This window comes from Myotis myotis, unplaced genomic scaffold (assembly GCF_014108235.1).
Source record: "Myotis myotis isolate mMyoMyo1 unplaced genomic scaffold, mMyoMyo1.p scaffold_m19_p_5, whole genome shotgun sequence".
Lineage (NCBI taxonomy): Eukaryota > Metazoa > Chordata > Mammalia > Chiroptera > Vespertilionidae > Myotis > Myotis myotis.
The window spans coordinates 7,170,051-7,185,681 of NW_023416357.1; the positions used below are offsets into that span (position 1 = coordinate 7,170,051).

Consider the following 15,631-nt stretch of genomic DNA (forward strand, 5'->3'; position numbering starts at 1 on the left):
CTATTTTGTTCCACATGTCCACATACCGTGGAAGCTCAATCCCAGCAGCTAACATCAGGATTCACACACAGAGCATCTACACAGATCTTGCCCTTTGTCGCCCTGTGGCTTTTTTCCACAACATGGTTTTTATAAAGATACATTATGAGCTAGAAAACCCCCACACTGATGCATTATGTACAGATACATTACAGAACCTCTGGTGAGAGAAAAAACAAAACAGGCATATCTTGACTTAAGATATTTCAAAATTTTAAGTACTCTTAAGTATCAAAAGACAAAATACATAGACCACCCGAGGGCAGGAACAAAATAAGATACACTTTGTAGTTTTTCATCTGCTTTTCTGAGAACCAAATCCAATCCAGACATCACCTGTGAACACCACGGGCAGAGGCTGCCCTGGGGAGCGTGCCACGCGGCTGTAACACAGGGGTGCCCATCGACTCACATGGATCTTGTGACATTTCACCTAAGAGAGCCCTTGAGTAACTGTCCCTGTAAGAAGCATGATCTTTTTAGTTTATCTTTTTAAAAATGGAGGCCTGGATCGAACAGTCTGGACTGATGATCACATAAGAGAGAGGAACGGCTAAGAGGCGTGATCAGAAGGAACATCGGCTCCGAGGTGTCACAGCTGCTGCCTGGTGACCCAGGAGAACCCGAAGCCATCACAACCGCACAGAGAGCGAATGTCGCGAGACCCTGCGCAGTAGTCGTCTCAAACAGAAAGTCACCGCAATCGTATGTTTATGGGTAATATTGAATTTGCTCATAGATTTATGCAACTGACACTGTGGAACAAAAAATAACCCAAATTAAAACAACAATAACAACTTAGATCTCGTCTTAGGAGTTTAAGTTTTAAATACTAGGCAATCAAGTGTGATATGAAGAGCTAGCAGAAAAGTTAAAAAAATAACGGAGAGGTTGGAGAATCCCTCCAGAGGCAGGAAAGACGATTCTGACTCGGGCTGCTCAGTGTCGTGCTCCTGTTCCAAGTTTGTACCCCTGAGAAAACTGTGTGATTGATACCCATTATACAGTAGGCACAGCGATCAGCACACTGATCGATCAAAACACTAACCAGCTGTCGCTACATTAAACAATTACATTAACTTCTGTAAGTGCTGTGGAGAGCGGAGGAGAAGTGTTAAAGGTTTTCAGATCTGTGGTTGGTTTTCATCCAGGATGGAGTAAATGTCAGGCAAACCCACGGCCTCTGTGGCTCTGACAGTCCCTTTGCCTGCAAACCTGCTTGCAATTCCGTCAAGTGTCCATATGAGAAAACCATAAACGACAGAACAGGGGACGGTGGCCGCGGGATTTGTTTTGCACGTATGGACCGGGCAGCGTTTGGCTTGAAATACTTCTGGGAGGGAGAGAAAGGGAGAATTCTTTGGCTCAAATCACAAACAGCTCCAGACCTTGGGCTGTGTCTCTGCGTGACTCTGCCGTGGCGTGTAGACTACACGGAAAGCAGAGGACACGGCCGTGTGACACACGTGGTGGGGCCCACCTCGCTGACAACACTTCACAGGACCCCCCGGGGTGCCCGGGCCCACGCGGCCGCACCGGCCATGAGAGCTTATGAGATGGCGGACGGCAGTGACATGTTAATCATTTGGTTTGTTCTGGAAAAAGTTTGTGAAGGACCATCCTCCTCCATTGGATCGCGGAGAGTCTTCGTCCTTCGGGGGGATCAGGAACTGTCGGGAGTTGATGGAGCACGGGCTCCCGAAAGACACGACGTCGCTGTTGCTGTCCGTGGACCGGGGGGAGTCCGGGGACACCAAGGTCCAGGCGTTCACATTGGCCTGAGGCCTGTAACCCGCTGTTTTCTCCAAGTCCCCTTCTGCGGCGGCCTCGTCCCCGGCAGAGGTCACGGGGAGGTGCATCTGGGGCTTGTAGCCGCCCCCCGCCCCCGGGTCCGCGTCCTGCTCCGCCTCCGGCTTGGCCTGCGGCTGGTACATGGACTGCACGTCGATGTACACGACTTGGGCAGTGCCCCCGGCTTCCTCCGCTCCTGGGTTCGGTATTTCTTCCTCGATGACGGGGGGACAGTAGGACACGGCCAGGTGGCTTTCGGGCTCCGCCTCGGAGCCGTCCGGGGGATGCTCGGCCACGGGAGAAATGATCTCTGTATCCTCTATTTTAGGAACTGCCATTCGAGTTTCCAGAACCTCGACGTTATTCGGGGTACAGGGATTCATTTCCAATGTTTTCAGGGCGCTGCTTCCCTGGAAATCAATTTTAAGGCAGAGATTAAAGACAGCACCAAAACTCCCACAAAAAGCCACATTACTGCATCTATTTTTTCACATCTGCTTGTAAAAACCCGTCTCTGCGTTCTGCAGTGCTTACTGGAGCAAAGCTAATTCTGTCCCTCCATATCGATGTTATTCTTGCGATGAACAGCAGTGGGAAAAGAGTATGATACCAATGATTTAAAAATAATTATCGTAGAAATTCAGCAGATGGTAGAGCCCTTTATTTTTTCCATCTCTTTGACTTAGAATGACATTTGCATGTTAAAAATTTTCATAAAAGACTAAAAATACCAAAAGCCAGTACTTCAAAGATAAATGTAAAGTAAATACAGGATTACCTCACAGACAGCCTTCTGAAACTGTAACGCTTTACAGTTTTCGGGATTAGGAATATCAGGGTAGAAGGTCTCTTTTATCCTTTAAATAAAGAACAATTAAGTATATTTAATAATTATAAGGTTAGCGATTAGACAACCAATAGTTAATACATCATGAGGATTACTCTGACATTTCACAAGAATACTGTAATGGACATGAGATAAAAATGTGGGATCAGCCCTGGCTGGTTTGGCTCAATGGATAGAGCACTGGCCCGTGGACTGGAGGTTCCTGGGTTCGATTCCGGTCAAAGGCACATGTCCGGGTGGTGGGCTCGATCCCCAGTCTGGGGCATGCTGGAGGCAGCCGATCAATGATTGTCTCTCATCATTGATATTTGTCTCTCTCTCCCTCTCCCTTCCTCTCTGAAATCAATAAAAAATATTTTTTTTAAAAAAAGTGGGATCATTTTTAGTGTGATCACTAGAACTTTCCACGCAATGCACTGAGAGGCTCCACTTTTAATATATAAACACCTACTTCTATTCCCAGAACGACAATAGCTCATGTCTCTTATGAAAACGGAAAGCACAGAATTAAAACGTGGCTGTGCAAACGTGGCTGTGCTAGCAGGTCAAAAGCAAAGCGCAGGCCTTGCTCACGTAAACCAAATGTTTGTGCCGCAACTGCACAGCCTGCATCACACAGCCTCCCCTGCTCCTAAGGGCTCGGATTGCAAGCCTGAGAGAGAAGGTTCTGGACCGTGTGAGAGAGAAAGGCTGTTCCTCTTGAGCACAAAGTAAACACAGACACAAGAAAGACTCGGTGCCATACCCCACCTGCAGCCATTCAAAGGGGCGTTACTATTCAAAATTCCTGCAGGAGAAGAACTGTTAATGCAAAACTGAAATGCTCTCACGTCAAAGTAAAACTCTCCCCTTTGGCTTTTTTTTTTAATACTGAAATCAGTTTTATGGAGTGATGTTGGATCATGAGAATGTGGTTATTACTAAGAAGATAGGGCAGGGCATTCTACAGATTTTGATTTTTAAGCCAGGATTGCTAGGATAAATTCTTGCCTTTGTCATAAACAGGGGTATTTTCAAGGCCAGTGAGGACGGTCGATGCATGAACACCACCGTTTGCCCCAGCGCAGCCCACGGTGGACCTTGCCAGCTGACCACCGGGCGCTCTGCCTCGCCTCGCCTCGCCTCGCCTCACCTCACCTACTGCCATTCACCCAGACACATCGTTCCTCTCACTTTCTCCAGATGGTCAACCTCTTTCCAGTTCCTGGGTCCTCAGAGGAGTCCTTTTCTCTGCCTGGAGCCTCCTTTCCCCTCCGCACCCTTTGGGACTCTGCCAGATGGACTCCGCAGGGAGCCTTGGCAGCCCCCTGCAGCTACGGGGCCTCCTGCTGTTCTCAGGGCGCCCACGACCCTGCCATACCCGCCCTCTGTGGGCATGAATCTGCTGGGTGGTTATGGGTTTAATGCCCGGCGCCCCCTACACTCTAAGCCTACACATTTACTTAGTTTACCACTATTTCCATCCTCACGTGGGAGGAGGCATCCATGTCCGTTGACTAAACGAATAAATGACCAGATTTTCTAAACAGATCACTAGACAAGTCAGATCTTAACCATTAAGCTACATTTAATCTTGCATAAAGCTATTGTCAGATTTAAGCCTGCAAAGATTTCTTTTGAGTATAAATACTATTACTCTAAATTATTAGGAAACACAGTAGGGGAAACATTTGTGCTTTTACCTTATTAATTTTTAAACCTTTAAATCGTATGCCAAACTCTTGCCCAACATTCGATCCAACATTAATTCTGACGAAAACAAGTATTTCTTTTTACTAACTAGCTTCAACCGAAAAAAATGTACTTATTCGTTAAACATAAACTACACAAAAGAGCAAAAGTAAACGCAGGTGCCATTACCATTCTCGCTTCCGGTAACAAAGGACACTGGTCACCACCCCGACAATGACCGCCACGGCCACGGGGATGAGGATGGCGATGATTAGCCCCACGGCTGGAAAGAGAATGTTGCAAATATTAAAACCCCCGCTTCCAGGATGGAGTCTAGAACACGTTTATATCAGAAAATATTTAAGTGGGTAGCTGAGAAGAAAGAAGTCCCGCCTGCTCCAGGAACACTGGAACTACTCGAGCATAACCTTCGAGCACGTGAACAGTTCCCTCCCCCGCACTTCAGTTCTTCCGAGCAGGGTTTCTCAGCCTCGGCCCTACTGACACTGCGGGCCAGGTATTGCGTCACCGTGTGTGTCTGTGTGCCGGGGGAAGGCCGCTGTGCACACGGTAGGAAGTTTAGCAGCATAGCTATGGTCCTCACCCCTAGCTCTCCGAAGTGCCAGCAGACATTGCCAGGTGTCCCCAGGGAGGCAAAAGGCCCCCCCAGTTGAGAACCACAAGCTCACGGTCATTTGCGTAAGCGAGTGTGTGACCTCCAAAGTAAAGAGAATAAATCCGAAGTCACCTCAGGGCCTTTTAACCTGCTGGGCACCCACTGGAAAAATGCCATCAGTGGGAACCTTAGATGAGGGGATCCCCAATAAACACGAATCGCTGGAAACACTGTGCCTGCAAGTGCGGGGAGCCCTGCCCGCCCGGCACACTCACAGTTCTCCTTGGTCACCACGAACATGCCCTTCCCGGGGCCCAGGCCGCCGTCCGTGTAGGCGCGCAGGACCAGGTGGTAGCTGGTTTTGCCTTGAAGGTCGGCGATCCGCAGGGTCTTCTGGGAGATGTCGGTGATGTTCTTAACTTTCACGTCAGAACGGCCTGTTTTTAAAGCGAAGAAGACTGTGATCATCTCTGTGCATTTTAAACGCGTGGGCACCGCAGCTGTCGCACCCGCGTCCCCGGGAGGTGAGTCCAGCGGCGGCCCCTCTGCAGGCCTGGGACCGGGGAGCCAGCCGAGCCACGGCCACGCTCCACCTCTGCCGCCGAGTAGCCACGTGAGCTGGACCTTATATTTAAGCCCCCTGAACCTGAGCGTCTCCAACCATGAAACGGAGTATCCGGCCTTATCTGGCGAGGCCGTGGGAGGCTCTCACACACACGTTGCCCGGAGTGACGCCCGGCACGTGGAAGGCGGTAACTACAAGTCCCTCTCTTTCTGCTGCGAAGAGCATGAGAAACCACGGGCAGGCCCACCAGGGCGGGGGCCGCGGTCACTCCCTCTGGCCCTGCCTGTGCGTTGAGACCAGAGGCAGCGAGAGTACAAATCAGTGGAGACGGCTCCAAACCACCCAGAAACAGAGGCTTCCCAATGAGGCACCAGTGAGGCAGCCTCTGAGTCATTTCAGAAAGTAAAGAATTGTTGAAAGGGCTTCGCCAACACACGTACATGCGTAACCCACAGACACAGACAACAGTGTGGTGCTGGCCAGAGGGAGGGGGCGGGGGCTGCATGGAGGCGGGCAGAGGGGGAAACATGGGGGCATCTGTAACAGCGTCAATAGTAAAAACAAAGGGAAAAAGAAAAGAACTGTTTAAACTATCATTTTTTAAATCTCAACCAGAACAACACAAAACACTAGTTTTAAAAAATTAAATCATATTATAGAGCTAAGAACCAAAAAGCAGCAGTTCCCTGCCAGCCTCTGCCCCCCACCCCCGACCCACACCCACTTTAGAATCATGTTACCAGTTTCCTTGGATATTGGTTGTGTGGGACCACGCAGAAAACTGTGGTCCAACCATTTCAAAACGAACTTCAATGGGCAAGGCCTGATTTTTAAATTTTGGAATTATCTACCCATGTCCCACAGGTAGACGCTTAGCTCGCTCTCACCACTACCCCTCTGCCCCCAACCCCACATCATTCATCCAGAAACATCAACACGTTTGGCACAGCTGGTGTTTCCATCACTGTGGTCATATAAACGTGGATTAGTGCTAAGATGCGCTTTGGTATGACGTTTCCTGTCTTGCTTTTCTGTTGTTATAACTGCTTTTTACCCTTACTTGCTTGCTGTACCAATTCCTAATTCCTCCTACATCCTCCAATGAATATTCAATACAACTTTCTACGTGGTCCAACACAACCAAGGCCCAGGATCATGGCCCTTCCCCAACCCTGTACTGGCCTCCCCGCTTCCGTCTGCTGCCCCCCAAGGCCACTCCTCCCAGAGCCTCTGCCCTGGACTGGACTCCCCGCCCCACTACGTCCTCACGGGTACACGGGTGTGGCGGCTTCCTGAGAGAGGGTACGTGCGGGAAGGAAGCGTGCGGGCCTGCATGTCTGAAAATGCCTCCATTCTGCTCGCATACTGGTTGGTAGACGGCTGAGCACAGAATTTCAGGCTGAAAATAATTTTCACTCAGCATTTTGAAGACACAGCTGTGATACCTTCTAGAACAGTGATGGTGAACCTTTTGAGCTCGGCGTGTCAGCATTTTGAAAAACCCTAACTTAACTCTGGTGCCGTGTCACATATAGAAATTTTTTGATATTTGTAACCATAGTAAAACAAAGACATATTTTTGATATTTATTTTATATATTTAAATGCCATTTAACAAAGAAAAATCAACCAAAAAAATGAGTTCATGTGTCACCTCTGACACGTGTGCCATAGGTTCGCCATCACTGCTCTAGAATCTGGTGCATTGTGGAGAGTCTGGGCCAGCTTAGTTCTGAGGGCGTTCTGACCAGTCTTCTGATTTTTCCGTTAGTTCTTTCTAATACACACAGTAGAACTCAATGGCCCCCAGGCAGCTTTGTTCTGCTTTAAATGACTGCTTGCCCACCTGGAACCCGCTCCCTCTGATTTCTTCTGGTTCCAGTCTTTCATGCAAGGAGCTTTCTCAGCCACCTGGTCACCCCTGGCGGTGACCCCCGCTCCAGAGCCACTAACAGGCCAGGAAGGCCCAGTGTGCGCGTGGGTGGGTTCCCTGGGTGGCGGGCCTCACTGACTCCTGGTCGGGAATGACCAGGCTTTTCCCTGGGACGGTCCCTTAACTATCAGCATCTGTTATGTCCTCCACCAGGAACCATTTGCCTTTCCCAAACAAAGCGCCTCTAATCCCGTGCCTGAGAACACAGGCCCGGAGACGTCCTGTTAGCTGGGTGGGAAGGCGGAGGAGGGAGGGTCGTGCCGTTCCTAAGGTGTCTCCTCTCCGTCCCATCCCATCTGGAGGCTCTTGGTTCAGTTTTTCCAAAAAACACCCCTCTTGTCTTCAGGCAGGGGAGAGGCATTCATAGCAGCCACATGAAGCAGGCGGAGGGCTTGGGTTCTAACTGCTCCTCACGCAGTCTTCCCATCACACTCCCGATGTCCAGCCCAGATCCATCCTGACATTCGCTCTGATCCTGGCCCCTCAGGATGAATCCAGTGATTTCTCAGTGACGCTGACTGCCCCCTGGGTCCCACTGCTCCCTCCCAACAGCCCCAATGTCCAACTCCTCTTTCCTGGTGCTCTCCCACCTCCCTAGCGCTCTTCGTCTCTGTGGCTTTATGCGTTCTGGTTGTTGTTTTTTCCTGTCTTACTCTAATTTCACCGACCCATCCACCGTGTCGCACTGGAAGTCTAGCTGCTAGAATTCTAACTGGCTCAAGTGTAAAATTTCTGAGCATTTGAGGAAAATTACACCAGGCTCTGATGTCCGTAGAATTTGGTAGTTAGGGGTTCCCTCCTTCATGGGCCACTCTGAAGGCTCAGGAAATGCAGGCTCGGTGACGGGGAGGCGCAGTTAACGCAGCTGCTCTGGGGAAGGGACTGAGCGCAGGCCGGTCGGCATCTCCACGCGCGGACGCCCTCCTCTACCTGTCAGACCAGCACTGAATAATTCAAGTGGCTTCTTTCCGGGGAGAGGTCATTAAGGGAAATGGAAGCCCTCCAACGGATCAGATGGTCCGCTTGAGTAATGTAGCTACGAATCAGAAACATCTGACTCCCACAGAAATATAAGGTAGGGAAAAGCCAGAAGCCGTCATCAATATTTCTGTAGTTGCAAGTCTGGGAGTTCTGAGTTCTCGAAATCCTTTGGGCATGCACTCACCAGGTGTCAAGGGTTGGCTGTATTTTTAAGATCTAATGGATACACTCGTCCCCAGTCGAGGCCATTAAGTTTCTCAGTCATTTGGGCCGTGGCTGTGAGGGTGGCTGTTTGTCAGAAAACAAAGGAGGCTCCGAAGCTATTCTTTGGGTTCCTGAGTTTTCCTCCTCCATTATTATAAGTTCAGGGAGACTGTTTTTTGTTTGTTTTTTTAAGTGACCTTCATAAGATGCTATGGTATGGATCATGCCAGACTAGTAAGAGATGGGGCTTAGAGTCCAAGGTTTCAGAATAAATAACTTGAATAATTTCTGAAAGACTGCACACTTCATGTATCATGTGCGTCCGACTTAAAATTCTCATGTTCATAAAATGACTGCATTTTCACTTCCCCGTTTTTCAGAGCGTTTTGGGAACCAGCGTTAAAGCAAGGAGCAGCACTTCCCTCCCTCCGGTACTTGTAGTGAATGAAGAGCTTCTGGGAAGCACTGCTGTCGCGTTAGTGATGAACTTACCCGACTCCAAGCCTCTCATCTTCGAGGTGTCTCTCTCTCCTTTTTCAAAGTAAAACACATATCCTCTTAGGAAGCCTCTGAGCTCCTCCACGGGTATATCTTCCCACTTCACGAGGATCGAATCTGCAGACGTGTCCTCCACGGTGAAATTCGGTGCAACGGTTGGCGCTGGAAAAGGAGACGGTCAACAGCTGAGGGAGAGGTCACTAACGCAGAGGAAGACATCAACGGATAATGTGTTTCCAGCCTCAAAAAGAGCTAAGTTTGCCCTCGCCGGCTTGGCTCAGTGGATAGAGCGTCGGCCTGTGGACTGTGGGTCCCAGGTTCAATTCCCCTCAAGGGCACATGCCTCGGTTGAGGGCTCGATCCCCAGTAGGGGGGCGTGCAGGAGGCAGCTGATCAATGGTTCTTTCTCATCGTTGATGTTTCTCTCTCCCTCTCTCTTCCTCTCTGAAATCAGTAAAAGTATATTTTTTTAAAAAAGAGCTACAATTCAAATGAAAAGCTTATTTCCTATTTAATCATAGACGTTCACAGATATTACTACATACTCTTTGGCTGTGAAGCTAGCAACCAAACATGCAAAGGTAGAACTTGCTACCTAGGGAAGCAACCTACACAAAATCTCTAAGTGGCTACTCAAATAGATTCCATTTGTATTTTCCCCTTTGTTGATGGTCTGGCATAAGTTAATAGCTGTTTAAATCTGTAGAACTACAAATTAAGTATTTTTGAAATAAGATTTTTTTTCAGTGACAATAAATTTGTGAAATACAAACACTAAATGAAGAATAAGTAATCATAATTTAAAATGTATCACACAAATTATTTTTCCTTCCTTGAACTAAACCTCCCAATTTAATCTACTTTTAGAATCCAACTGTTGTCGATTCATGTTACCTTGACCTCTAAGAAAAACATACCCATTTAACTTACCCAATTCTTCTACATATCCAATCACAGAGCGCAGCAACTGGTAGCCGTGGTTTCTGCACCCGTACAGGAAGAAGTGGTACCGCACGCCTGGGCGAAACTGATCTGTAGGAGGGACACAATTGCCATGAATATCTATTTTAGAAATATCAGATGTAAAACAGCTTCCTCTGAAACCGCCGAAGCAAATTTTAAACACACGCTTTCTTATTACAAAAGATATATATCCATATTTTCAAAATTGGTAAATACTCAGAGAGGAAACTGACAAAACAAATTAAATTCACTTTTATTGTAATGAACACTTCAGCATTATAATGTATCACCTTGAAGAGGGGAAAACATGGTGATCGAGGCTTTGATTTTGTTCCTTAAAACAAAATCAGGCAAATCAGGCAATGGCAGGCTGAATCCGCATTGGGTGACCTTGGGCAAGAGACCTAACTCCTCTCCACCCAGTAGGGCCTTGCTCCTCTGCCTCCTGGCTGGAAGGCGCTCCTCCTCACCCCACAGGTGTCAGCCTCACTTCCGTCCAGGCACGGCATCTACGGCGGTGCCTCTCCAAGTCACTCCCCCCCATCCCTCCCGAGCAGCCTCCAGGCCCAGGTGGGCACGATGGAGGACAGCGCAGACACCAGTGTGAGAGGCCCCGGAGCTGCCTGTGGGGGAAAGGCGAGGGGAGGCCCAGGGAAGGGGTGGGTGCAGCCAGCACGCTGCGGGGTGCGGGGAGAAAGGATAACGGAGCCACCATCCCTGCCCTGGCCAATCTGCACCGGGAGCAGCTCGGCTGCCTTCCAAGTAGACCCGGAACCTGATCGGACCCCACAGGCGGTCATCTAACAAAGGCGTCTCATCCCCACCATCTGACAGTGACAGGGAGCGAGGGGGAACAGCCAGCACCGCTTGCTCTCCAACCACACGAGCAGGGGAGGGCCAGCCGCGGGGAAGGGCGGCTCCACCACAGGCTGCCGGTTCCAGGCTCCCTGGGTAGCGACACAGCCCTGGCCGGCTACTCGGAAGGAACAGCGAGGGTGGGAGAGGGCACTCATTCCCAAGGACAAGGTCACCCAGTGCCCCTGGGGCTGGTCCAGGCCGCAGGGCCTCCAGGGCAGCTCACCAGAGGCTCGGTGGGGCTGGTTAGCGGTCAGGGAGCTGGCCCCGCCCATGTGCCCGCTGCCACACCGAGTGCCCTTGATGGACGTCAGGCAAAGTGGTCATGCGGGTGCAGGGCCTTCAGGCTCAGCGTCTCCCTGACCTTGGTACCCGGGCCCTGGGCAAACACGGGCAACGACACTGCGTGCGGCCCCACTCCTCACAGTTCCGTAGCCTCCTCCGTGAGCATCTCCCGTGTTAACCCTTCCACGCACGCTTCAGGGCTGCTCCACTCTCCATTTCATACCAGTGCCAGGACTGGCTCCTTCTCCTACTCACTGTGTTCAATTCAATGTTGATGCCGATAGATAGTGCTGTGGTGAGCATTCTCAGCTGTGAATCTGTGCTGCTCTGTTTCTTAGGATAAACTCCTAGACTAGTCATTCCTAGATCGAGGGATCTGAACCCTTTCACACACACATGCCCCAAAGCACCTTCCAGAACAGCTGCCCAGCCCACGCCTGCCCAGCGGGGAGAGAGACCGGTCCCTGCACTGCACCAGCCGCCCCCGGGCTGCTCTCCCGACCCTGCCCCCGGGGCGCCCTCGGAGCACGCACCCGACTGGATGACGGCCTCGGTGCTGTCGGCGGGGACCTTCTTCCAGTCCATGAGGCAGGGCTGCGGCTGCGATGTGTTGCACCACTTAATGACGTAGTCGCAGGTCATGTTGGGGTCGTAGTTCCACGTGAGGACGATCCCGTTCCCCATTCCCACTGTCTGCTCTACTTTGAGATCATCTTCAACGACAAAGGAGGACATTTTGCTGATGTGACGAATAATAACGTAAGGCAAAACCTCATGAAAGTGGGCAAGAGTTAGAGAAATTATTTCCCTGCAGAGAAATTTTAGAATAGGGCTCCGGCGAGGTAAATCGTTAGTAAAATGTGGGAGTGTGGCTCTGCTATTTTTGTTGTAACTATGGCAGTCACCTGTGCATGCAGATGAACTCAGCAGCTGAAACAAAGGAATGAAAAAGCAGTAGGATCAGGAGGCGAGGAGGTGGGGCCAGGACACGAAGATGGAGGGCCAGGGCCGGGAAGGCTCAGGCAGAGGGAGGAGTGAGGGCGCTGGAGGGGACGGCAGGCCGGACGGGGCAGGGCGCGAGTGGGCAGTCTACGCTGTGCCCTTCCTCTTGTCACCCCTGTGGGTGCGAGCTCTGTGGCAGCCGGGCCGAGCCTGCAACCCCAGCCTGGGCAGAGCACACAGAGCAGGGAGGGAGCGCACAGCAGGAGGCAGGTGTGGCTGCACCAGCCTGTCTCTTCGTTCCTGGGAGACTTCTCCCTCCCCCACATGGACCGCAGGGGTTGTAGGCAGGGAGAGGAGGAGTCTGCTGCAATGGTTTGGGATGAACAGCTGTGGGATGGGATGGCCAGTGTGGACCCAGAGAGGCAGAAACGTAAATTTTCATTCATGAAGCAACCACTCCTGAACACAGGCAACAATCTGCTTAGAATAAAGAAGACTTCGGGCATTAACAGCTTTGGCTCAGTGAGATTAAAGGCCCGCGACATCAGCCTGTGCTGTGCCCGCAGGCCTGCATTCGGGGACCCTTGGGTCAAAGGCTGCTCCCGGAGGTCAGGAGCCAGAGCTGAGGGCCAGGTGCTGTGGGCTCTGTAGGTCACTGTCCTCTGGAGACACATGGAAAAGGTAACAATATCGATCCTGCATTAGAAGGTAACCCAGCTACTGCCCATCATTGAGAGCAACGAAGTACCCAAGTCAGTGGTCATCTGCCTCGGGGCTGTTCACACATCCCTCTCTTTTTTCTGCCGCCACCCTCTCCGGGGCATGGGTGTGTGTGGACAGCCAGGTGTGCACTGACACTGGGCCTGGTGTGTGTGGACAGCCAGGTGTGTACTGACACTGGGCCTGGTGTGTGTGGACAGCCAGGTGTGCACTGACACTGGGCCTGGTGGGTGTGGACAGCCAGGTGAGCACTGACACTGGGCCTGGTGGGTGTGGACAGCCAGGTGTGCACTGACACTGGGCCTGGTGGGTGTGGACAGCCAGGTGAGCACTGACACTGGGCCTGGTGGGTGTGGACAGCCAGGTGTGCACTGACACTGGGCCTGGTGGGTGTGGACAGCCAGGTGTGCACTGACACTGGGCCTGGTGGGTGTGGAGCAGGTGTGCACTGACACTGGGCCTGGTGGGTGTGGAGCAGGTGAGCACTGACACTGGGCCTGGTGGGTGTGGAGCAGGTGTGCACTGACACTGGGCCTGGTGGGTGTGGACAGCCAGGTGTGCACTGACACTGGGCCTGGTGGGTGTGGAGCAGGTGTGCACTGACACTGGGCCTGGTGGGTGTGGAGCAGGTGTGCACTGACACTGGGCCTGGTGGGTGTGGAGCAGGTGTGCACTGACACTGGGCCTGGTGGGTGTGGACAGCCAGGTGTGCACTGACACTGGGCCTGGTGGGTGTGGACAGCCAGGTGTGCACTGACACTGGGCCTGGTGGGTGTGGACAGCCAGGTGTGCACTGACACTGGGCCTGGTGGGTGTGGACAGCCAGGTGTGCACTGACACTGGGCCTGGTGGGTATGGACAGCCATGTGTGCACTGACACTGGGCCTGGTGGGTGTGGAGCAGGTGTGCACTGACACTGGGCCTGGTGGGTGTGGACAGCCAGGTGTGCACTGACACTGGGCCTGGTGGGTGTGGAGCAGGTGTGCACTGACGCTGGACCTGGTTGGTGTTTGTGTCTCTGAAATGTGCTTTGCTCCCCTTTCCCTCCTTCTGATTCCCCTGCGATCCACTCAAACACAGAACCAGTTCAGTAACAAGCGGTAAGACTGCCTCAAGCCAGAAGTGAAAGGGTACTGAGAGGGCCCTGCCTGGACCCATCTGTCTTCCTTCGGGAGTGGGTGGTCAGAGAAGATGCCCCATATTGGGGCAGAACAGCGGGGGTGGGGTGACTCAGAAGAGGAGCTGATTCCAAGCAGAGGTGACGTGGTATATGAACTCCCCACTCGGGAAGCTGCCGAGGTGGCTGAGGAGGAATGGCCCACTCACTGCTAACCATAAAACTTAAAAGGAAGGCATTAAGCAATTTAAAAATTACACCAAATTTTTTATAAGTTTATACTGAAGGTCTGATTTAGATTTATCAATAAGGGATTCCTATTAAAAGAATGTCTTATCAACAAAGCTGCCATTTAAACTGAGTATCTTCTGCTTGGCTGGTGTGGCTCAGTGGTTGAGCTTTGGCCCATGCACCAAGAGGGTTCAACTCCTGGCCAAGGCACATGACCGGGTTTCAAGCACAGTCCCCAGTCGGGGGCATGCAGGAGGCAGCCGACTGATATTTCTTATTAATGGTTCTCTCTCTCCCTCTCCCTTCCTCTCTCTCTGAAAACAATAAAAACATATTTACACTGATTATCTTTTCCTGCCTGACAGGAAATAGCCTAGCTGACATAGAATCAACTCCCGTGGTGTTGGGGAGGTAAATAAAAAACGGTATCTGAATAAACAGTTAAAGCATTTCTTCCGGAGAGTAACACCCACGACTGTACCCCTCCAACATGATGCATTAGAGCAGTGGTCAACAAACTGCGGCTCGCGAGCCACATGCGGCTCTTTGGCCCCTTGAGTGTGGCTCTTCCTAAGCCTTAGGAGTACCCCAATTAAGTTAATAACAATGTACCAACCTATATAGTTTAAGTTTAAAAAATTTGACTCTCAAAAGAAATTTCAATCGTTGTACTGTTGATATTTGGCTCTGTTGACTAATGAGTTTGCCGACCCCTGCGTTAGAGTAACAGGCACAGTAGTTCCTGTCCATCCACAGATGCGTCAAGGTGCGACTCACGACTGGGGTCTCAGTGAGCAGTGTTCCCGTCTGTTCCTCCTCCTATACCAGCAGCAGGACGAGAGCAAGCCACCCCTTCCAAATACTCCGCTCCAGTTTCCGTTCTCGGGCATCACATTCCCTACGCACTCACCGTTCGGAATTTCCATGCTGGCTATTCTGGAAGGCGGCGATGAGCCCACGGAGTTTTTTGCCACCACACTGATGATGTAGTCATGCCTGTCCAGTTGTATTTCTGCCTTGTGTTGAGGGTCAGGGATCTCTGAGAGGGACTGTGTTTTCTCCTCCGACGAACAGGATACGTTATAGAAGAGTATTTTCCCATTAGCTTCATTAACGGGTAAAGGCTATGAAAAACAGAAAAACAATTTATGACAAAGCCTTGAAAAACTGACCATCGAGTCCAACCTGAACACTACACAATCACGACACGATAACGTCAGAAAAGATGATGCTGTTACGAACAGTGTAACATCCACGAAGACCTGGGCAAACCAGGAAGGTGAGACGGAAGGAGAACGACGAGTGCTGTGAGCAGTAGGAGCACACACACAAACCTGTAAAAATTAAGTACATGAAAAACAACATTCAGCCCGG

The 15,631-nt window shown here is 51.0% G+C and overlaps 1 protein-coding gene across 1 annotated transcript in view; it reads right to left on the reverse strand.

Moving 5' to 3' along the window:
• Nucleotides 1-235: 235 nt before the first annotated feature.
• The window catches only part of LIFR (LIF receptor subunit alpha), a 69,492-nt gene continuing 54,096 nt past the window's right edge, over nt 236-15,631 (reverse strand). Inside the window, exons 13-20 of the mRNA XM_036308241.1 lie at nt 15,168-15,381; nt 11,781-11,960; nt 10,075-10,176; nt 9,139-9,306; nt 5,240-5,401; nt 4,538-4,631; nt 2,609-2,687; nt 236-2,240 (exon numbers count right to left, since the gene is read on the reverse strand). Of these exons, the coding sequence (XP_036164134.1) occupies nt 1,617-2,240; nt 2,609-2,687; nt 4,538-4,631; nt 5,240-5,401; nt 9,139-9,306; nt 10,075-10,176; nt 11,781-11,960; nt 15,168-15,381 (1,623 nt within the window). The 3' untranslated portion in view covers nt 236-1,616. The remainder of the gene's footprint in view (nt 2,241-2,608; nt 2,688-4,537; nt 4,632-5,239; nt 5,402-9,138; nt 9,307-10,074; nt 10,177-11,780; nt 11,961-15,167; nt 15,382-15,631) is intronic.